The 24,545-nt window shown below is 43.3% G+C and overlaps 1 protein-coding gene across 1 annotated transcript; it reads right to left on the bottom strand.

Moving 5' to 3' along the window:
* Window positions 1–17,222: 17,222 nt before the first annotated feature.
* LOC4329440 (protein indeterminate-domain 16) lies at window positions 17,223–18,314 on the bottom strand. The gene has a single exon (XM_015769417.3). The coding sequence runs from the start codon at window positions 18,240–18,242 to the stop codon at window positions 17,652–17,654; it is 591 nt and encodes a 196-aa protein (XP_015624903.1). The 5' UTR covers window positions 18,243–18,314; the 3' UTR covers window positions 17,223–17,651.
* Between the last annotated feature and the right edge of the window lie 6,231 nt (window positions 18,315–24,545).

The raw sequence follows: 24,545 nt of genomic DNA, 5'->3' as shown, positions 1-24,545 counted from the left end.
TCCCCATCCCACCAAAATTCCCATGTCTCCCAATCAAATAAAACACTTAATAGTCTCATCTCTCTAAACTCCCAATCCCTCCTAAAAACTCCCTCCAACCAAGTAGCAGTCTGCGTCGCCGGCTCGTGGACTCGTGGATAGGGCGGGGAGCCGACGATCTTGTTTTGGATAGACCAAAACCACGGCCCATTCGCATGTATGGGCCGGAATTCACATGTTCAAGACAAGGCCTAGACAGTTCCTCAACAATTAGACCCACCTCATTATAGATCATGCGGGCCCATCCACAGTTGTACGATTCTACAGCACATGTTAATCAGGCCCAAATAGTTTCATTTTGGATAAATTTTACATGATTTTCATTCACATGAATAGTTTCATTTCGTCTTCGAGATCCAATGAGGACCTAATGTATGCCCCTTTTTTTTTCTCTTTCAAATCTTTGTATATTTTAGATAATAGAAATAAATTATATCTCCAGCTTCTGAAAAAACCCTATAAATTAGCAGAATAATAATATCCGGTCGGATGCCACTGATCTACCCTTGTAGACGCTTCCGTTTGACCACCTTCAAGTCACCGGTCTAACCGCCCGCTTACCGTTAGGCTGACCATCGTGAAGCCACTTGTCTAAACGTTAAAAACTGAAAAACATAACACGACAAAATCTATTTAAAATAGATTGACTTTATTGCATCAATTTGTGTTTCCAAAGTGCATTTAAAGTACCTATCTCTCAACTCAGAAACTAAAATCAAAATCTCAAAGGAAACTCTAACTTTTCTCTCTAAAAGTTGCCTTACTTTGAGTCTCAATTCCGTATCTATTTATACCTATAAGCATGGCTATCCGTAGTCACGAATCCAACTTCCTAATCACAAGAGGAAACCCCTCAAACTAGGGATGTACCCATCGCTTTGCAACTTCAAACTCCAATCCTCTTAAACTTAAACTCTAATCTAAATTTGACTCATCTTCACATACACACACAATTCCTCTTGTGTGTCACACTGAAACTTCATCTTCATGTGCATTATTCTCTGGGTATCCCACATGATCTCCTACTGTGTGGGCCTTAACTTCTCCTAAGTCTAGTCCTGATTCATCACCGGTAGTAATTCCGAGGCCTTAAGCTACACTTACACATGAATAACCAAAGAATCCACATCCGAACACAAGTTCCTCTTGACCTACATTAGCACATAACAATATATCTCAAGTATAGAAAACCTTATATAAGTCATAAATGTTAAGCAATCAACATATTCCATAAAATCAACCCGAAACAGACTCTCGTCAAAAGTATATCGGTGTGAGCTCTCGTCTCACGTCGGTTAGGCCGCCTACACTACTAGAAAACTCATTTTCGGCGTCATAGGGGATCGATTTTTGAAGGCGGGCATGTAATTTGGAGCCAAAACCCCGCCGGCAAAAAAAGTACCCAGGGTGGAGGGGGCGGTCCGCCTGTGAAGATTGATATTTGCAGGCGGACCATATAAGCGTCGCCTGCGAAGATCAATCTTCGCAGGCGGCAGACGTCGTGCGCCTGCGAAGATCAATCTTCGCAGAAGGCAGCAAAGGGAGTTTTGTATGATGAGTCGAATGGCTGTGACAGTGAGTTCACAACACTACGGTCAGTTCTTGAACTTATGAGGTTAAAGGCGAGATATGGATGGTCTGATACCAGTTTCGACAGTTTGTTAGAACTTATGCAGAAAATGCTCCGGAGGCCTAATTCACTACCATCCAGCACATATCAAGCAAAGAAACTCATATGCCCCCTTTCACTTGGTGTGGAAAAGATTCATGCGTGCGTAAATCACTGCATACTATACAGGAAAGAGTATGCTTCTTTAGATGAATGTCCAACATGCGGTGCTAGCCGGTACAAATCGAATAGCAATACTGGCCTAGAACCGTCTGACACAACTGAGGGACGACAGAGAAAAATCCCGCAGCTTGTGATGTGGTACCTTCCTGTCAAAGACTGCATAAAACGGATATACTCAAACCCGCGAGATGCGGAACTAATGCGCTGGCATGAAGAAGGGCGCAAGAAGGATGGGATGATTCGACACCCGGCAGATGCTCGTCAGTGGATAAACTTTGATGCTCAGTATAGAGAGTTTGCTAAAGACCCACGGAACATTAGATTTGCCCTGAGTACTGATGGAGTTAATCCTTTTGGAGACATGAGCAGCTCACATAGTACTTAGCTAGTGCTTCTCACCATGTATAATCTTCCTACCTGGCTTTGTCAAAAGTGAAAATACATACTACTCTGTATCCTCATACAGGGACCCCGTCAGCCTGGTATTGATATTGACGTATTTCTTGAACCATTGTTGGAAGATATGGCTGATTTATGGAAGGAGGGATTGAAAGTGTGGGACGAGTACTTAAGGGAATACTTCACAGTGAAGGCCATCATCTTTGTGACCATTAATGATTATCCAGCAATGTTTTCAGTTTCAGGTCAAATTAAAGGTAAAACAGGATGTGTGATCTGCTTGAATGGAACGTACTATAGGTATCTCCCGGGTTCCAACAAGCTTGTGTACATGCGGCACCGGCGGTTCCTACGCACAAATCACAAGTACCGCAAGATGAAGGCGGAGTTCGATGGCACTGAAGAGACAGATCCTGCACCCAAACCAACATCGGGAGAAAAGGTGTGTGCAATGACAGAGAAAATTGTTTGCAAGTTTAGAAAAGTGACTAAGAAACCATCAAAGGGGACAAAGCGCAAGAAACCCGAGAAGAATACGAAACAAGGGGATAGTAAGAAGCAAGATGATAGTTCGAAGCCAGATGGTAAACTCCCTCCCCTATTCAAGAAGCATTCCATATTTTTTAAGTACCTCCCATACTAGAAATATTTGGAGGTTCGGCTTGCCATAGATGTCATGCATCTAGAGAAGAATGTGTTTGACAACATAGTTGGAACATTGTTGGACATGCCGAGGAAGACTAAAGATGGTTTGCAATCAAGGATGGACCTAGTCGAGATGGGAATCAGGGAAGAGTTACACCCTCAAGAAGGAGAAAAGAATGGAAAAGTATATCTTCCACCAGCCTGCTTCACACCGACACCTGAGGAGAAGAAATCATTTTGCAACTCACTCTGTGATGTCAGAGTGCCCATAGGTTTCTCATCAAACATCAGTCGACTAGTTTCAATGAAAGATTTGTCGGTATCTGGTTATAATTCACACGACTGTCATGTCTTGCTCACCGTGTTTCTTGCAATTGCAATAAGGGCCATAAAACCGGAGCATTTAAAGGTTGCTATCACAAGGTTGTGCTACTTTTTCAACGCAGTGTCACAGAAGGTTATTAGTCTCGAAGAGTTAAGAAATCTCCGTACATTCACACATGAGACACAGTGCCAACTTGAGATGTGTTTCCCTCCATCATTTTTTGATATGATGGAGCACCTCATTGTTCACATAGTGCCGCAGATGGTTGCACTTGGCCCATTGTATCTCCATCAAATGTGGTCATACGAGCGTTACATGGCAGTTTTGAAGGGTTACGTTCGAAATCGTGCACATCCAGAGGGATCAATGGTTGAGGGTTATAGTACTGAAGAGGTTGTCGAGTGCTGTATCGATTATCTCAAAGATGGATATGCAATTGGAGTACCTGTGCCCCGACACGAGGGCAGATTGAGTGGCAGGGGAACGATAGGAAAGAAGAGATTCGTCACCCATGATCACAAATCATTCCAAGAAGCTCACTTCAGCGTGCTTCATCAGTTTGCTATCGTTGAGCCGTACATCGATCAACATATCGAACTAATACGAGCTAACAATAAGGGTCGCACCACCGAGTGGATAATGAAAGAACACAAGCGTCTCTTCGTAGATTGGTTGCGAGACCTAGACTTACCTGAGGGACAAATTACCGATGAAATAACTATGAAGCGGTTGGCTTGTGGTCCATCAACTACAGTAAATTCTTGGCAGGGATATGACATTAATGGATACTCGTTTAGTACAAGAGCCCGAGATAATAAGACCTGTACGCAAAATAGCGGTGTTCGTGTGGAGGCAATTGATGAAGCCGGGGAAAAACAATTATACTTCGGGTTTATTGAAGAAATATGGGAAATTGACTATGGGCACACAATGCAATTCCCTATATTTAAGTGTCAGTGGGTAAAATACCCGAACGGGGTCAATGTTGATAAGTTCGGTCTCACTGTTGTTGACCTGGCGAGTGTGGGTCACAAGGATGACCCTTGGGTACTCGCCAATCGCGTGGCACAAGTGTTTTACGTGAAAGACCCATCAAATTTGAAGAAAGATATAGTGCTACCCGGGAAACAAAAGATATTGGGAGTGGATGGGGTTGAAGATGTCGAAGATTACAATCAATACGATAGTATGCCACTTTATAGTCAATTTGTATAGAAGATTAAGAATGTCGAGACATCTACTCAGAAGATCGTGAAGCCTTACATGCGCACGGACGGTGTGGGAAAAAATATTAAAGGGTAATTGTTGAGGGGTGACCCTCTCTAGCGGGAGGCTGTGAGGCCCCCCTTTGAGAGCTCGGCCAGGGGCAGCGGGTGAGATTCGAGGATTTGGTGAGCGAAACTGTGTATGATTTTGATCTCGGAGGCCCCTCCAAGACGATGAGACAAAAGAGGTTTATACAGGTTCGGGCCGCAATGAAGCGTAATCCCCTACTCTTGTGTGTATGATTCTTCTGTGCTTAGAAAGTCCCTGAATCCCTGGTATGCAAGTTAGGGTTAGACAAGCTTTGGCTCAGGGATCCTCAGTCCGATCCCACCTCCTAGCTAGGCATGGTCCTCATTTTATACTCTAAGGGGATACCACATGTGCTGCGAGTGCTACCTAGGGAGAAGGGAAAATATTCTCTATATTAATTACATGTCTTGTGCCTTAGCCCAGAAGCTATCTGCACGTCGGTTGCTGCGCGGGACCCATCAAATCATGCAGGGCGCCCTTGTCATTCGCCATTTAATGGATGATGACTTTCAGGTTCTCGTTCACACCAGAAAACGGGAACCCGGGTCAGTTCAGAGTGGTTGGACTAGCTCTGACCGAGGTAAGAGGCTGTGAAGCCCCTCATCATTATGATGGGACTGGACGGAGCACGCCGCTCGCCGCCTGACACACTGACAGGGCGGGGGTACACAGTCGCCGTCCCATCGGTCATTCAATCGGTCACAGACCGGTCAGATGCGCAGCACGCCGCATTAAATGTGGCATGGCGTGGTTGCATAGAGTTCTTTAAATGCAATTAGGTGGGCGTTAGGCGCGCCCACCTAACCCTGTACACGTGGGCTGATACGTGGAGGGGGTCGGGGCAGCTCGACCCCAAGCGAGGGCGGCCTCCTCCCTCTAGCTTGAAGGGGGCAGCCGCCGCGCCACCCCGGGCTCGACCCCCCTCGCGGGGAGCCACGTGGGTTTGGGGGCGGCCTGACCCCTAGCTGGGAGGGGGTAGCCGCCACAACACCCCGGGCTCGACCCCCCTCGGGGAGAGCCACGTGGGTTTGAGGGCGGCCTCCTCCCTCTAGCTAGGTGGGGGTAGCCACCGCTCCACCCCGGGCTTGATCCCCCCTCGCGGGGAGCCACGTGGGTTTGAGGGCGGCCTCCTCCCTCTAGACGTGATACCCCCGGGCCCATATCACCGACAGTAATGATTGTTGAGTCGCATGTAAGCATCTAAGAAGTTAGTAGTTATGTAATGGTGGTATGTAAGGTGATGTGTGATCATATCGCAAATTGATGAACAATTGCATGCAACATTTTGCATATTAGTTTATACTAATTTTATGTGCAATTACCATTTGTAGGGTAACATTTACAGTTTTTTATTTTTTAAAAGATTTTTAAAAGAGGTTTAAAAATTTAGTAGCATTTTGTTATGTTCACTTACGATTGTTTGAAAACTTATTTTAAAAAGTTTTAAAAAAATGGTAAGTGCACATATAAGTAATATTAATGTTTGAAACATTTAAGTAATATTTACATTTGAAAAGTAGTAATACTAAGGTTTATCTATTTGTATGTACAATTACCATTTTTATTACAACTACTGTAGACATTTTTGAAATCACAAAAATGATTTTAAAATAATTTTGAAATAGAAAGAGTCAGTCTTGCAAATATCTTCGCAGGCGGCCGGTCCGCCTGCGAAGATTATTATGCCGAGCAGGGTTTACATCTTCGCAGGCGGACCGTCCGCCTGCGAAGATAGTAAAAACGATCTTCGCAGGCGGACCGCCCGCTTGCGAAGATCGGCTTCGCAGGCGGGCGGCCCGCCTGTGAAGATCGTTACCCTATATAAGGGCAAGCCTGTGGCGCCAAAATTTCTAAGTCCAGGCGGGAACCCTAGAATTTTTGGCGCCGTCAGGATGCCAAAATTTTCCACCGCCGCACGCCTCCGCCGTCCTCCGCCACCGCCTGCCTGCGACCTTCACCTTCCGACCGTCGTCCTCCGCGCGTCGCCGGCCTTCGAGCTCGCGCCGGCCTCACGCTCCACCGCGCCGCCGGCCGTCGATCAGCTCCACCGCAGCCCGGCCGCTCCCGCCGCCGGCCGCTCCACCACCGAGCTACACTGACCGCACCTCTGCCGCTGCTCCGCCGCCACCGCCACCAGCCACCGCGCGCGCGCAAGCTCGCGCGCTAGCGCTCCACCACCGCCACCGTCCACCGCCGCCGGCCGTTGCCCCCTCGGCCCATCCACCGCTTCGCCGACCTCTCCACTGCCGCCGCCGCCATCTCTGTCTCTCTCTCGCAGTCGTCCACGAGCGGCTTCGTCATTGGCCTTTCATCGTCCACGGGCGAAGACGTACTCGGCCGAACGGCTTCGTCGGCCGGTTCGTCGTCCACGGCCGAACCTCGTCGTCGGCCCTTCCGTCGTCGTCCACGACCGAAGTTCGTCGTCGGCCGTTCGTCGTCCATGAACGTGTGTGCATGTGGTTGTTCCTTTTTATATGTGTGTGCATGTGGGTGTGAGGGGGTATATATGTGTGTGCATGTGGGTGTGAATGGGAATGAGGGGTGGGTGATATGTGAATGAGGGGTTATATGTGATTGTGAATGTGAATTTGGGAATGTGGGTGATATGTGAACGAAATTGGGAGGGTATGTTCAATTTTGCAGGATATGTGAATTTGTCAAATTTTTTAAATAACATGTAGGAGGGTATGTTAACATTTTTTTAAAAAAATTGTGGATGATATATTTAAATTTGTAAGTACTAATTTAGCATTATTAATTTAGCATAATAATAAGTACTAATATATAACATTTCGCAATTTAAATTTGTTTGTACTAATTAATTTAGCATAATAGTAAGTACTAATTAATAACATTTCACAATTTAAATTTGTTTGTACTAATTAATTTAGCATAATAGTAAGTATAATTAATTACATTTCGCAATTTCATTTTGTTTGTACTAATTAATTTAGCATAATAGTAAGTACTAATTAATAATATTTCGCAATTTAAATTTGTTTGTACTAATTAATTTAGCATAATAGTAAGTATAATTAATTACATTTCGCAATTTCATTTTGTTTGTACTAATTAATTTAGCATAATAGTAAGTACTAATTAATAGCATAAGTACTAATTAATAACATATCTATTCTAGCATAATAGTAAGTGGTAATTAATTTCGCAATTTAAAGTTGTTTGTACTAATTTGAGTAATTTAAAATGTGGAGGATAACTTTTTCTTTTATGTTAGAGGTTTGAAACTATGGCTGATAGTACTAAAGGGACTGAAGAGAAGGGTTTAGGGGAGCAAGAGCAGTCCCTTGCTGTTGTGGTTGCTCCGGAACCAACGGTCCCACCAGAAGATAGTTCCGGCAGCGACGTAGCTCACGAAGACGATGAGTACTCGTCGCCAAGCGATCCTTGTCCAAGCCCAAGCCCGAAGAGAAGGAAAAAGGGCGACGGTGAAGAAGGCGACAAAGACTACATTCCCCCTAAAGAAGGGGTAAGTAAACGTAATATGTAAACTGTTCACCGTGATAACTATTAGCCCGAGCTAATTCGAAACTGTCATGTATACCTTCTTGTAGGAAACGGCGCCACGGCGATCAAAACGGCAACCGAAGAAAAAAGTTCCGTCGCAAATTGACGAGGTACTAGCTAACACAACCGGCTCAAAGAAAAGCGAACGGTCAGCTAAGGCAAAGAAAAGGAAGGGCGAGAGAAGCGTGAATAGAAAGGATGAAGGGTTCCATGTTGTTACCCATGTTTTGCCAAAAGGAGAGCCGCTCGCCCCTAAGACGGCACGTGTGAAATTCAGTTCACAGTGTGGCATAATAGTAAGGGAAAAGATCCCCATCACGGTGAAGGACTAGGATCATGTATCGAATGGGGATAAGGAAGTCCTATGGAAAGAGTTGAAGAAAATCTTCTAGTTCCCGAATGGATCAGAGGCAGCAGTGAGGAATTGTGCACTGCAAACAATGGCCAAGTCTTGGCGTGGTTGGAAAACCATCTTGAACACAAAATTTGTCAAGACGGGACGCACACCGTTTTCGATGTATGCCAACATAACCCCGAATCAGTGGGACGACTTTCTGGCGTTGAAGAACTCCCCGGAAGAAATTCAAAGGAGCCAAAAGTATGCAGAGTTGGCCAAGAAGAACAAATTTCCTCATCGCTTAGGTTCCGCGGGATACGCACCAAAGGTGGAGCAGTGGACAAAAGAGGAGGAGGAAATGAGGAAGAAGGGGCAACCAGTACCAATGGAGGAATGGACACAGAGATCAAGGAACTGGGTAAGAGCTAGAACTCCTAAGATCACGGATGAAGGAAAAGTATCGTTTGAAGATCCGGAGCTGCAGAGCGTTGCTGATAAAATAGAGAATTTATCCAGTTCACAGAAGAAAGGATTTTTCAAGCCTAAGAGGGAGAAAGATGTGCTAAGTACGGCGTTGGGTACTCCTGAGCATGGGGGAAGGGTTCGAGGTGTGTCGAGTAAGATGAGTTGGAAGGAAGGGTTCAAATATGACCCCCACAAGAAGCGTGAAGCGTACAAGGATAAACTTAGAGACGAAGGGGCTGCGGAGTTTGAAAGGCAAATGATGGATTTCTGCGTCAAGCACATGATTTTGCCTCGCCCCGAAACCAAAGAACCTGAGCCAGATTAACCCTTCGATGACCTCAAGGAGAATACGCCCTGCAGATTGCACGTTCCCATTGGACGCTCCGGGAAAACTTTTGAGGCCGCTACAGCCATTGCTATCCTTGGGAGAACATACAACGAAGAGTTCATACCCGATGCATATGCCAAGGTGCAGCCGCAAGTGGTCCACGAAGGGTTTGAATCCTATGACATTGACTTCCCGACTGCAGATGGTGTATCCGTACTTGGGGATGCGGTCGATCTTGTAATTCTCTGGCACAAGAATGACGTATCCTTTGGATTGGGCACCGACGCCACGGAAAAACCTGTGGTGCCAAAACCGGGGTTGGGAAAACCTCCGAGACCTCCTAAGAGGAAGGTGACTGATAAGGCGGAGGAACCCGATATGCAAAAGGATAATCCAGTGCCGGAAGTGCCACCGGAGATTGCAGTGCCGGAGGCAGCCATGGAGATTCCAGTGCCGGAAGTGCCCATGGAGATTACAGTGGCAGAACCAGAGGTGCAATTTGTGGCATCAGTCGGGTCAGAAATAGAAGAAGTACTAGGATTGGAATGGGACGGTATAGAGCCAGAAATATTTGAAGATCCTTCTCTTGCGAAAGACCCCGAGGTGCAAGAGACCATGGTCCCTGAGAAGGCCACTACCAATTCTGAGATGCCTAGAGTGCTTAGGAGCCACGACTTTAAGTCCAAAGATGAGAACAAGGAGAAGTTCATGGTAACCGTCTTCAGAGGGGGTAAGGAACGTGCCAAGCTCAGAGATGATGACCCCCAGAAGGCCGCTGAACTAGCCGGGCCAACATACTTCGCAACCGATGATTGCCCGACTGAGTACGAACATGGGAAAACACTCTTGCCGGAATGGGCACTGAACGAAGTACCATGGGAGATGAAAAGGTTACATACCTTCTACATGCAGGCCAGCAAGAAAGGCTTGGGCAATATAACAGCTCGATCATCGGCAGATTGTTTTGGCGAAGAAGGTTACGTATGGCTAGATTTCTCAGATCTCCACGCCATATATCGTCGGGATAAGATGGACGTTAACTACGTCGGTGTTTGGTGCATGTGAGTATGAGTTTTAATTGATTATATGAAAAATATGTACAATACAAATCCATGTGATTGTTACTAACAAACTTCTTTTGTAGGATGCAATACATGGATGCTAAGAAGACAAAAGAACCTATCGGCTTCTTGGATCCAACTCAGATTTGCCAAACACAACATACCATGAGGCTAGCACCAGGGTCAGACCAGCTGAAGGGCAAGACTCCAAAAGAGATAGCTGAATACAAGAAGGGCTTGCACAAGGAGAAATTGATTACTGTCGCACAGTACATTGGACGAGCCTTCTTGCACTTTCAAAATAAGAGAGCCAAAATAAGAGAGTCGTCATGGCTGCTTATAATTTTAAGTAAGTCGGGTACATTTATCTTCTGCACATATGTCTTATTTTAGCTGGTACTAACTAACTATGCTGTTGTTAATATGTAGCGATCATTATATCTGTTTACTCATCCACCCTAAAGACGGAACCGTGGTAGTCTTGGACCCTCTCGATTATAAACACTAGTCATACAAAGAATTTCTAACAATCTTACAGTAGTAAGTGATTATGACTCTTGCATTCTTATATGAATGTATTATAAATAAATATCCTCCTTAATGTGAAACGGTACGACATCCATACAGTGCGTACCAGTACTACAAGTTCAAGGGTGGAGAACAGACCCGAACAAGGGAGAAGCTGCTAGTACGTACCTATTGGCCGGTAATACTCCACTCACTTAATGTATACCAATTGTTTCACTAATTGCAAATTTTAACTATCTTTTATGATATGTCCTGAAGTGTCACAAGCAACCGCAAGGAACGGTCCTTTGCGGGTATTACGCTTGCGAATTCCTTAGAGTTAATGGGAGGTACAGGACTAACGCGGAGGATGTAAGTCTCTATACTATGTGCTAGACAACTTCATATATTTATGATACTAATATATTGTTTATCTTCAATGCATGCAGTTGCCAAGATTACAATGTCGAACAAGCTTTGACGATACAGGCATAAAAAATGTCCAGTGTGATCTGTGTCACTTCATCCACCATAAGATGTCATGTGAAAGGAGATTTCTTCGACCCAGAGGGTGCCCTAGCCACAAGTGACGAATTCAAGAATCTTCGGGAGTGGAACAGTGCTATGCCATTATGTATTAACTAGATGGCGTATTTGAAGTGACAATGTAAAAAAATATTGTAATATATATATTTTGGCAACACTTTTGAGTAATGTAATATATGTACATTTATCAGTACCAAATGCTTGATAATTTTCCAATATATGTACATAATAATCTACCTACAAGAATTTCTATTAAATAATTTAAAAGTATTTTACGGGCAAATTATTATTAAATTTCAATATTTTCTACCTATCTTCACAAGCGGAAGTTTTTTTTTTGCAGGCGGCCGATTCCTTTTTTCGCAGGCGGACCGGACTAGCCAACGTCCGCCTGCGAAAATTATCTTCACAGGTGGACGGCCGCCCCGCCTGCGAAGATCGGCGATCTTCACAGTCGTTGGCTTACAGGCGGACGGCCACCTCGCCTGCAAAGATCCTTTTCGGCCGCTTGCGATAATGCTTTTCCTAGTAGTGCTATGTACTTCTGGTCTAACTGCTCACCCCATAGTGGTTAGACCGTCCTTGCCCCGACACTTTGCCAAATTCAACATCATTTCACAAATACCAACATAACAATTTATTAATTACTTTTAACAATTCACTACTATAAAAATGATTTTCGCAAATGGCTGAGCGACTCGCCTCCCCTAAGATGTCTATAAAAATCGACATTTTCCAAACGGCGACAAACTCGTGAGAAAATCATTTTTCACGGGCGGTCAGTTATGCTGCCGCCTGCGAAAAAATAACCCAACCGTAGCTCCCACCCACCACCGCCGAGGCCTTGCAGCTCCCGATGCCACCGCTGGTGGCGCATCCACCCCTCCCCGATGCCGCTAGTGGCAGATTCGCTCGTTACAGTGCCGTCCCGTCGGCTGTTCCCTTCGCAAGTGGATCTCTGGTGGAGAGAAGTAGAGGAGGGGAGAAGTAGAGGAGGCGGAGAGGGAGAAGTAGAGAAGCTAAGGGATAAGGAGAGAAAAGTAGAGGAGAAGAGGGAGAGAAAGGAGTTGGGAAGAGTTAAAAGGAAAAAAAGATGGCCTGCGAATATTTTTTTACGTGGATCTCTTAATAAGTCCGTCTACGAAAAGAAAACTATTTGTGTGTAAAAATGTATTTTTTTTTCAAGTGGTCTTAACTACGTATTAACTAGGTAGCTTCTAAATCGTTTCATATACGGAGATTTTCGCCCTCCTGTGAAAAGAAAGAAGTTGTCCGTGAAAATTGTTCTGTAGTGGTGATTGTTTATCACCTTAACTAAAATCAACACCTTGATTTCACGTACGAGGGCATGCTAGAAAGCACTACCCACATGCGCACCTCCTCCAGTCACTCATGCTAGTCCCAACTCCCAAGTGCCTTATCATCGATCAGTATCACCTTTGCAGTGTTCGCACAGATTCACTGTCCCGATCGATCCGAGGAGCCTCGGTCTCTGATTTCTTTCTAGTAGCTATCTCTTTGTCGCCACCATGCATATGCATGACAAGCTAAGTTACATGTTACCATGCATTCAGAATCGCAGATAGCTAGTCTAATTGTGCCTCTTTAGTTTCGTCAGCAAGATGGCACTGATAACTGATGAGTACGTGTGCAGCTAGCTAACTACGCGTGATCTCTTAATTTTTATTTTCTGTTTGCTCATAGGATCGGATGCTCTTCATTCTGTAGCTTTTTCATGTAGAAGGCTAAGTAGAGTGATGATTCCTGCTTTAAGTTTAAGATATAGTATGTCATCAACTCGATCTTTATAAGGCCTTCTGCTTGCTAACTCTATCCAGATTTTCATATATGCATGGCATGCATGCATCGTATCTGTCCTTTTTTTTCTATCTGAACTCGGGCCATCTGCTTCTGCTTCTCCTTTGTTTCTTTCCTTGTGTCCTGTGATAAGGTGGTAGCAACCAAGCTAGTTGTTCACCTGTAAGTTTCTGTCTGTCAGGTTCCTGGTTTTTGGATCATCTATATGCATGTTTTGTCGCAAGAATATGCACATTCATGTTACTGTGATCAGTGCTCCATTGATTATAATTATATATTCAGGATCTTTGCACGGCCGACAAGAAAATTTTGCTATCATCCTTGTTTTCTCATGTCAAGTTGACAGCACTCAACTTCAAGTTCATAGCAAGAAAACTTTATCTCAGTAGATCATATTATCGGCAGAAGTTGGGGGTTTGTCCCATCTTAACCTTTTTCAAGTTCTTTTCTGTTCACTTATGGACCTTTTGGCTGTGTGCTTATGGACAGAGGCCGGAGATATAACCTATTTCCATTATCAAAAAAAAAAGTTGACAGTACTCAAACAAAGTTCCTGTTAACAACTTCGCAGACTGTAAAGCAATTGAGGCTACCTTATGTTCTTCTGAACCGATATATTTTGCAGAAGTGAAATTTCTCCAGTTCTGCAATTTCGTTATCAGTCGACAGAGGAAAATAATTAACCCCAAAACAGTGAAACTAATTCCGTAACAATCAACAACTCCGTCATATCGGCAACCCATATGCATGCATGATTAGGCAAGGTCTGAAAGAGATGACCCTGCAGTTAACTGAAGAACAGAAACATCGTGATCCCTAGCCTCGACTAAAAATCCTAGAGACAGGTCACAAACCGAGCCCAACGTGAGAACAAGATTCCAATCGCAAAAAGGCACGAAGTTGCACATGGGCTGTGCTTTGCTGTGTTTCATGCTAGGTAGGATCAGTACATCGATCTCTTTAATTTGGTTCCGTGTCAGCATGTCAGTGAAGTACTTTTCAAGCCATTGTTCATCTCATCATCATCATCTCATCAATCGGTGATGCTTGTTTGGTCTCGATCGATCACAACATGAACATGAACACATGATGATTCCACGCGACACACACATAACGCCCCAATCATTAATTGCTGGTTCTTCCCGGTTCCTAATCATCGCGCTTTAGTACTCAAGATGCTATCAGCTTTTTGCTGATCGAATTGAACTGCAGGTCGTCTATCTCTGAACTGTAGCTAGCTCCAAGTTCTGTAAATTTTATAAGGACTTACCAGTGAATTACTTTTTGCTCGGAAAAAAAAAGCTATGTATATACTAGTAGTGTTGCGATTGAGCAAGCTGAGAACACTCATAATGGAGTTCAATGACTAGAATGGAACAATCCAGCAAGAAAGTTCTTGGACAATTTCTGAAATCTAATCTTTTCCTAGAAGTACAATATGTTTTTTTCTAAGTTGCTATATTCCTTGAAGAAATTGTAGTCCAATAACGAGACTGGAGGCATTTCTGCATTTGATCTCGGACCCATGAAAATTTATCTACTGGCTTGAACATCGAGTTTCTTCAAACGTAGTTAAAATTTGTGGAGAATTTAAATCCATTTTGTAACCCTTATTGGGAAGAGGATCCTTTAACATTACTGTTCACCGTGACTGACATGTGGGCTTCAGCCACTAATTTAGTGGGAAGTTACATTGGAGGATCGCAATCTCCTTTATTGAGATCTTGCCCGAGAAAACAAATCTCAGCGAGTTCATTATGGATTACTACCTCCGTCCCATATCCTAGCTATCTAAACTATCAACTTGCAAGCCCAATAATTCCAGAAATCTGGAACTAATTAACGAGAGGAGAAAGGAGGAAGAACAATGACAAAGCTGTAGCGGCAGTACAGAAGAAATCCTTCGTGTGCCGACATCCTGGCACTGAAGTGATATGTAGCATCTGCACAATTTGCGTTATGGCATCTGCATCTGCATACTCCTAGTCCTACGCAGCAAGCAGCAGCATGCCCATATTTGTAAGTATCCTTTTTCTCTTTCTTCTCCTTTGCAGGGGTCGCAAACTGTTGATCGGTAAGAGCAAACAGAGAAAAACAGAGGCTCGCGGCTTACTGTTTCTACTCCTGCATGGTCGTTTTGTCTAGCTTTTCCCTCCTGTGTTTTTCACAAGGCTGACATCGACCCACCCCTCTCTGTTCCGCTCGTCTTTCATAAATCGAGATGAATGTTCAATTTTTTTTCTTTAAAAAAAAGTGGAACTAGATAATCCAACACTCTCACCCACGTCGAGGATGTCCTGTTTGGTTAAGATTATTAACACAAATTATCTACTTAACTATAAAGATAAAAAAGTATTTATTAAATAAACTTAACAAATATCTTGAAACGAATAGTACAAATCATACAGTAGAAAAATTTTTAGGCTGTGTTTAGTTCCACGACAAAATTAAAAGTTTGAAGAAATTGGAACGATGTGACGGAAAAGTTGGAAGTTTGTGTGTAGGAAAATTTGATGTGACAGAAAAGTTAAAAGTTTGAAGAAAAAAAGTTAGAATCTAAACATGGCTTTAATAGAGAAATACTTCATCCGTCTCAAAATGTAACTACTTAGTATTACTAGGATGTACTAGGATGTGACATTAAGTAATGTCACATCCTGTACTAGGTAGTTACAGTTTAAAACGGAGATAGTACTTTTTTTCGAAGTGAAATAAATAAGCCGTTTTAACAATCCGAACAGAACATGATCTAATATGAGCCTAGCACGTGAAATCATGGATAGTAGTAAATACACGAAAAATAAGAAAACCTGCTTAACTATTACTTCCTCCATTCCCAATTGGTCATTATATAACAAGAGATCATAAAGACCAAGCAAAGCCAATAACACTCATGTATATATTTACTCTGGTAACAAACTCAATGTATACACAATCGTCATTATTTTCCTAGTCAATAAAAAACCAAGATATTGCAACACCAATGCTCATTTACTCTTATGCATAAATAAAAATTGACTTAAGGAACAAATCCTAATATGATGATCATTTAAAAATAACCTCAAAAAGTTATACGATGATCAATTGAAAATGGAGGGAATATTTTCTCTATCTCAAAATGTAGCTATTTCTAACACAATAGCTTGTCTCAAAATGAAGCTATTTTTCCACCTGCCCCTTACTCTAAACCAATTACAACCATTCTCCCTTTAATTTAATCACTTACTTCATCTTCTAAACCAAACACAATATATTTCCAATTATTTTTATCAACTTTTTTAATATCTATGCCAATCTAAAATATATATACATATGTTTTTTTAAAAAGAGGTAGTATCATACATATCTTTTAATTTTTTTCGCAACCGTATACTTATGCTCCTAAACACCTACAGGATGTTTCCTAACAAACCTCTAAATGAGATTGCAAGCCTAATCTAGCGTAGGTACTCGCTTTACCACCAAACTCACCTTCTATACCATGTGCGCGCAGATATTACCTCTTGAGATTAAGTCACACATAGCTAGTCAAATACGAGCACTTTATCAAGTCCAGCGCTTAAAGTCAGACAGCAAATATGTTCCACCATAAGAACCTAATCAACCAAGAGATACACTCATTTCACGTGTATAGATATTTTTACCGTAGAGAGACATAGCCTTTGTTCAGTTCACATTAAAATTGAAAGTTTAGTTGAAATTGAAATGATGTGACGGAAAAGTTAAAAGATTATGTGCGTAGAAAAGTTTTGATGTGATAGAAAAGTTAGAAGTTTGAAGAAAAAACTTTAGAACTAAACACGGAGATAGGCAGTTCAATACACGCGTACAAACTCACCCATCAACAAATTAACATGTATGTGTGTGTATATATATATATATTCTACCTCTATCAATTATCACCTTCGAAAGATTGGACCTGCTAATGAAAGTAGCTGCTGATAACAATATTCCAGCACGCACCCGAATTGTAAAGCACCAATTAGTACGTAGTAATAAAGCAAGCTAGCTCAACTGCTGCTAGATTCCTTACCTCTTTTCGGGCTGGCCACTGTACGATGGAACCACAACATGCACGCAGCAGCAGATCAAGCAAATGGAAGGTTAAGCAACGTGCAGCATAAACTTCTTCCATGATATAAGAAATTTTAGAGAGACGTGATATATTCTCGTATCACGAGTCACATCTCTTTAAAATCCTTTATACTCTCTGTTTGCACAACGAATCAAGTACACATAAAGTGTAGTAGCCAAGGCTGAATTAATCAACACACGTTAATTAAACACACGAAATTTAGCTAAATTAATTAAACAAAAGGAGCAGCTAATGTAAGCTAGTGTGCAGATCGAACTAACTACGTACAGCCATATCCAGCAAACGTCGAGGCTTGGTGTACGTACGTACGTACGTACGTGTATACGCACACGTACATGCATAGTACCGTACGTACGTATCGCCAATATGCTACGTGGCGTGCCAGCTGGCTACGTACCAAGGAAGGAGACGATGGAGATGAACGACGGCGACGGCGACGGCGACGGCGAGGTTGATTAGTTAAAAATTAGCGCTAGGAGTGGAAGCGCTGCATGCAAGCGTGGCAGGTGATCTCGAGCGCGGCGGCGCCGATGCGGCGAGCGGCGGCGACCTCCTTCATGCGCTCCACCTTGTGCACCTCGCCGCGGGCGCGCTCCCAGATGGCGCGCGCGCGGGCGAACTCCCGCTCCGCCACCTCCAGCTCCCGCCGCGCCAGCTCCATCACGCGCTCCGCGTACGCGCGCTCCGCCGACGCCAGCCGCGCCTGCTCCGCCGCCTGCTGCTTCAGCGCCCGCACGTCGTCGCCGTCGCCGTCGTCGAAGCCCGCTGCTGCTGATGCTTTCTTCTGCTGGCCGGCCTGCGCCTGCGCCGTCGCCGTCGCCGTGCGCGTGTGCGACGGCGGCGGCGGCGGCGGCCCAATGCGGATGGACAGGCTCAGGTCGAGCTGCGGGTGGTCGCGCGGCGGCTGCGCCGGCGGGAACAAGGTGGCGGCGGCTCCGTCGTCGTCGCGGGGCGTGGTGGGTGCCGTGGCGGGGAGGAGGAGGAGCCGGAGCTCGCCGTCCGGCCTGACATGGTGGTGGTGGTGCTCCATGGCGGAGAAGAGTGGAGGAGTGGAGGTGAGCATGAGGCGCTAATTAATTTGCTCGTGTTTTGGAGCAGGGTTATGATATGTTGAGGAGATCTTTATGCCTGTGCGACGTCATATATTGCGATACGTGCGGCCGCTGAATGAATTTACCATAATGTCCTTGTGAGTGACCCTCTCTATGCTCATCTCATCCCCATGGGGTGTTATCATACATGCATGCCATGGGACCACACCATCCATGCCATTTGCCATGTGGGACTTTTGAGCTACAAGGACTCGATCATTTGTAGGTGAAGTGCAGGAATCCTTAATTAAGGTGAGTCCATGTTAATCGTCTATAACTCCCCAATCATCTTCTCAATATGTCTTGTTATAATTACAACTAGCATGGTGGCCCGCGCAGATTGCGCGGTTAGCATCATTATATTTTCTCTCATATAATAGCATATATGTTTTCTCATTATATTATTCAAATATATTAAAATGACAATATAATTTTAAATTTTGCAATAACTTTAAAAAACTACTAATGTGTAATATTCATATTGTATTTTATATATGTGTTAGTTATTAATTATTTTTAATACCAAATTTTAGTTATTTGTAAATTATATATATTCCTATATGGACTCTAGACTTGTCTTTTAATATATTTTTTTAATTCCGAATTTTCTGTAAATTGTATTTCTATATAGACTCTATGCTCTTCTTCCAATATTATTTATTTTTATTTCTGAATTTTTATTATTTCTAATTGTATTTCTATGTGGACTCTAAACTTATCTTTCAATATTTTTTAATTTTTAAATTCGAATTTAAGTTACTTCTAAATTGTATTCCTATATTGACTTTATACTCTTCTTTCCATGTTTTTCTTAATTTCGAATTTTAGTTATTTGTAAATTGTATTTTTTATACGAACTCTAAACTCTACTTTTAATTCCATTATGTTTATTCCAAATTTTAGTTAGTTTTAAAATCCTATATGGACTCTATTCTCTACTACTAATATTCATTTTTCTTAATTCCGAATTTGTATTTTTTTTCTTAATTGTATTTCTATATGGACTCTATACTCTACTTCTAATATTTCTTATTTTTAATTCCAAATTTCTATCATTTCCTAATTGTATTTCTATATGGACACTATACTCTACTTCTAATATTCCTTATTTTTAATTCTGAATTTCAGGGTACATGCAAAGATTATTTAATGCTATACTCCACAGGAAAACATGGAGGGAGGGAGGGAGTCACATCTCACATGCAAATGATCATTTAATACCGTACCAAATATGTTGATCACCAGTGCCGAGTTGAGAATCGGCACTATTGGTTTCCACGAGCCAAATAAGTAGTGAATCGACTGATTTATTGAGCGGCCACCAGAAGTCTAGAACCCCAGATCTCCCGAGATCTTCTAAGTCGACACAGAATAGTAGACAAATATGGCACATCCAGATCAAGATTATCATCACCAATACATCACACCACCAACTGATCATCAACATGTTCATAAAAAAAATCAAGTCGAACGAGACTAATCAACAAATATCAACATATCACATGCAAGTTCATGAAAACATATGGGAAAAAAAAATCAAGAATCTACAAACGATTCCAAGAAAAAGCACAGGTTGCAACACGGATTATACTCGGAGAAGGAACCATCGGCGTGGTAGTCCCAGGAATGGGGACAACCTCCATCCCCAATGCATGCAACGCCGCAACAGCTAGAAGGAAGGTAGGGACGTTGAGGAGGGAGTCAACAATGGAAGGATGCAGGGTAACGAGCGAGGTCAGATCCGGCGGCCCTCGACCTACAGGCAGCCCGATCGAATGGCCCATGGTGAGAGAAAGGGCAAGGGGGAAGCAACCACAATGGGCTCCTAGGCCTCGTCACCAATGGGAGGCCCCAGTGCCTCGTGCCCACAAGCCTAGCCATTGCCGCTAGTGCCTGTGAGGCAGTCGTGGCCGTCATCGCCCGTGAGCCTAGCTGCTGGTGTCCGTGATGCTGGCGTCGATGCTTGCAAGGTTGGCCACCGCTGCCAAGATGGGGAGAGTGAGAGGTTAGGAAAAGAAAGAGAGAGTGAGGGTGAGAGAATGGGGAATAGAAGAGATGAGTGAGAATGATCAGGGATAAAATCTCAGTTGTTCTTTTTTTTTTAACTGAAATCACATCGGCTTGACATTTGCTCGACTCGGCTTGGATGAGTGGTGGATCATTTAATAAACCGACATTGATGTCTCACACATTAGTGCCGATTGTTTAGAAGACCTGACATTAATAACATAATTGCCAAGTCTTTTAATGAACCAATATTGATACGTATTTCATCAGTGCTGGATAGGAACCAATATTGATCGGGACTTTGGGAGCACGCGGGTCTGAGAGGACAAGAAACCTTTATCGGTACTGATAATGCGATACTTATATGTTGTTTTGTAGTAGTGTGCTTTATACTGGCCACGGGCTCGATGGCTGAAAACGAGGTTCACCACTACTGCCTAACATCCTTTACTAACCGCGACAGTACACCGACCTTAACTCTCCAAGTCTCCGTATATATATCACCACCTTAATTTCCATCTAACCCATGCCATAGGCGACCCTTCCTCATCCCCCACTATCTGCCTGCCTCCGACCGTGTTGTCCCGAGCCTAATGACCTAATCTGACTGTAAAGGAACTTATCGATGGAGGTATATAGATTCCCTCTCATAAAATAGGGTGAAACACGTGATATCAAAAGTGTTTATTTTTACTAAACAATGTTTTTCAAATTTGTTTTTACAAGTGTACATCTGATTGTGCAAAAACAATAAGTTTGCAGCTCATATATACCATAATATAACCTCATTTGAAATGCATGATCTTCTTTCGTGCTTGTTGCAAAGATCAAACTGTTTTATGTGAAATTATGAGGACTAGACCGGACCGGCCGTCTGACAAAAAAAATGGAACCAAAGCCCTCAAACGGTTATGTCCAATTAAAACATTCCTAAGTAATCGAACTAGTAAAACCCGATTAAACCAGATAATTCTTTAGCCTACTAAAAACCAGCGAGTAGGTGCGCGTGCACAGGTAGGAGAGCGAGGAGGAGAAAATAGAGAAAAAAATGCAAGCCCAAAACCAACTGAATAGCAACGACTGGTCCCAACTGAGAACCTCCGTGACTCTTTCACCAATCCGGAGTACTCCATCTGTCCAAAAAAAACTCAACTTCTAAAGTTTAAATTTTATTTAAAAAAAACAACTTCGACCATCCTACCTATCTTCAGCACATAAAACGAGAAGATTTATCCCTTAAATACCCTTTACCTACCTATTACAATTACTACTTTTTTCATTGATGAGGGTCATTTTGGTCTTTTTACATCTCACTAAAGTTACCTTGGGATGCTAGGAATCCTCTTTTTATGGGACAGAGGGAGTAAGTCGAATTCTAGAGGGGGGAGTTTGTCCCAGAAAAAACCGACTCTTACGCAGAAAACCAGGAAAGTCATACCGATGGAGGACATCCATGGGCCCATGACCTCTCTTTCCTCACGTTACCACCATCGAGCCTTATCCCTTCCCAGGCGTTTCTCTCTCTCTCTCTCGCGAGTTCGCACCCCAAAATCCCCAATCGAATCCTCTTCGTCGCCGGATGTGAGGCACCACCGGTCCCCCTCCCCGCTCCGTCCCTCTCTACCGCTCCTCCCTGCAGCTCCCTCTCCACTCCATGCCTCTCCCCCTCGCTCCTGCTTCTCCGCATCCACCAGGGCGTGACCACGCGGATGTGGCGGCGGAAGGGTTCGGCTCTCTAGCGGCGTTGGTGGCAGCGGGTGGAGGCGGCTCGGATGCGGCATTGGCTTTGAAGTTATGCAAGGCGGCGGATGTGATGCACAAGGCGGTGGGGGCGCCATCGAAGGTGTGCAAGATGATGGATCTGACACCGGAGGGTACGTGCGGCATGGCATCGGTGGTGCGGTGTCAGCATTGGCGGTGCGTTGTTCGGTGGTGCGACAGTGTCGGCATCAGCTGCGTGCGGCGATGATGACGTCGGCGGTGATTTGTATGTGGATGGTTGGTAGTGACGGAGGGATCGAGGGAATCTCCTTGCCTATTGTTGCTTTTTTTATTTGAAAGATGAATTGAATGTAGTACTTGTGTAGTTGTGTAAGGGTATTTTGGTCTTCAGCAGCCATCGCTAAAACTACCTCGGGCATCTAGGAATCGGTATTTTTTGGAACAGAGGGAATATGTTGTGGAGACCAATATATGATCTACAAAGACAAGTAATTCTTCGAGGATGAATTAAGGAGTAACATGTAAATGAATGAGAGAGAGAGACAGAGGGGGAATAAAGGTGAGATGAAAGTGAGAAAGATCCTATTGCTGATGCTGATGGTGGCCAGAGGTTTCCATCGGAGCGCTGCTGGTAAATAGTGGGAGACCATGACGCATAAATCATTGTCCCAGAAGAGCCGGTCTTTGTCTCCCAACAGGGAGAGAGAGAGAGAGAGAGAGAGAGAGAGAGAGAGAGAGAGAGAGAGAGAGAGAGAGAGAGAGAGAGAGAGAGAGAGAGAGAGAGAGGGAGGGGTGTTAGTGGAGAACACCAGTGTGCAATCTTGCTTTGCTCTGACTTAAGCTAGAGCTTACCCATACTAGCTAGGTAGAGACATGCAAGCAGGTGTATGCAAAAGCTGCAGGCGCGCGTAGGCTAAGCAGCAGCTGCATGCATCGCTCAGCGCTGCTCTGACATGCTCCATGTCTCCCCCTTGATCCCCTCTCCTTTTCTCCACGTACGTAAAGCAGCTATTTTGATATTTTGATATGATCTGGTTCTAGAGCATGCATCTTTCCTTAGTACTAAATAAAAAAAAAATCTAACATGCATGCTGGACTTGGCTTAGGTGCAGTCACTATTAACTTAAGTAGCAGTACACACATTGGATGCAAACTGGATGGCCCAGATCATGCAATGTATTGTTTATAGCACTGTAGCAGTAAATACTGTAGCACGGTTCTGTTTACATGGTTACCGTAGCGTTAAGTCTGAACCGTTGATCATGAAAACGGATGGTTAAAGTTATGTGCAGTTGTTAACTTGCAGTTACACTTGTAACTGCAACCTGATCTGAATTCATGCATGCCAATCAAAATCTATTTCACTTTTCCTTTTTCTCCATGAGAAATTAAAGAGGATGGTAGAGCGAGTTGATAAGCATGCATGGACCATTTTTGTTTCAACTGGAAGTAGAGTTAGTTGGAGCATAATACCACTAATCCATCATGTAAAAAAAAGAGAGATAAATTAATCCTCTTCTAGGGACATAACTAGAGCGCTACTCACTGGTGGAGAAACCATCTTTCGTCGGTCGGCCGAATTCCACAATAGTCCCGGTTGCAATAAAAACCGGGGCTAAAGATGATCTTTAGTCCCGGTTAAAAAGGGTAACGGACATATTTGATCTTTAGTCCCGGTTCAAATGCTGTCAGGGCCTGTCAAGCCCCCCGGGATCACACCAACCGGGACTAAAGATCGTAACTTTAGTCAACCGGGACTAAAGTCCCACCCCTATATATATGTCTTCTTCCTCCTCCAGCTGCCCGAGCAAGCTTCAAAATTTCTTCAAAAAAGAGGGGAGGTCATGCCAAAATTTATAGTGAATTTATTTTGGTGATTATATACAAATCGGAGGTGCCTAAAAGGTTAGCAACTTCATCCTCCAATGTTTTTTTTGTCATATTACATTTGGAGCTATGTTTTGCACACTTTTTTTTGTCTCCAAAATTTTGTTGTAAGTTGATGAGAGAGAAAATTTGTGTGGAGAAGAAAGAATATATAGAAATTTAGTTTATTTGCTAAAGAAGGTTTTATAAAATAGTTGAGAAGGAAAATATAGTGAAAGTTAATCTTAAATAATAGAAAACAAACTAAAATGAAAATTAAAAGAAGTAAAACAAATTAATATTAGTTTAAAACTTTAGAAATAGTAAATAAGAATTATTTGGTATAACATTTTATGATTTTTGTATGAATAATGATATGTCATTATTGTATGACTGTTGAAAGAGTTTGTAATTATTTTATAATTATTGTATGACTGTCATTATTGTAAGAATAATTATTTGTGTACGATTTTTTTTATGTCATGTAGATGGATCGGCAATGGATGTACGCTGACCGGCGGTACAAAGAGTTTATTGACGGCGTGCATTATTTTTTGAGAGTGGCCGAAGCTAATAGGCATAAGGGTTTTATTTGTTGTCCATGCAATAAGTGTAAGAATCAGAAGGAGTATTCTGCATCCAGGACTATTCATTTCTACTTGTTTGAATCAGGGTTCATG

The sequence above is a fragment of the Oryza sativa genome, chromosome 2 (genome assembly GCF_034140825.1).
Source record: "Oryza sativa Japonica Group chromosome 2, ASM3414082v1".
In the NCBI taxonomy this organism is placed as follows: Eukaryota; Viridiplantae; Streptophyta; class Magnoliopsida; order Poales; family Poaceae; genus Oryza; species Oryza sativa.
The sequence above is the reverse complement of the archived record's forward strand: the minus strand, read 5'-3'. Positions and strand labels throughout refer to the sequence as shown.

Excerpts from the sequence above, each read along its gene's own strand:
- LOC4329440 (XM_015769417.3), bottom strand. The coding sequence starts at position 18,242 with ATGCTCACCTCCACTCCTCCACTCTTCTCCGCCATGGAGCACCACCAC.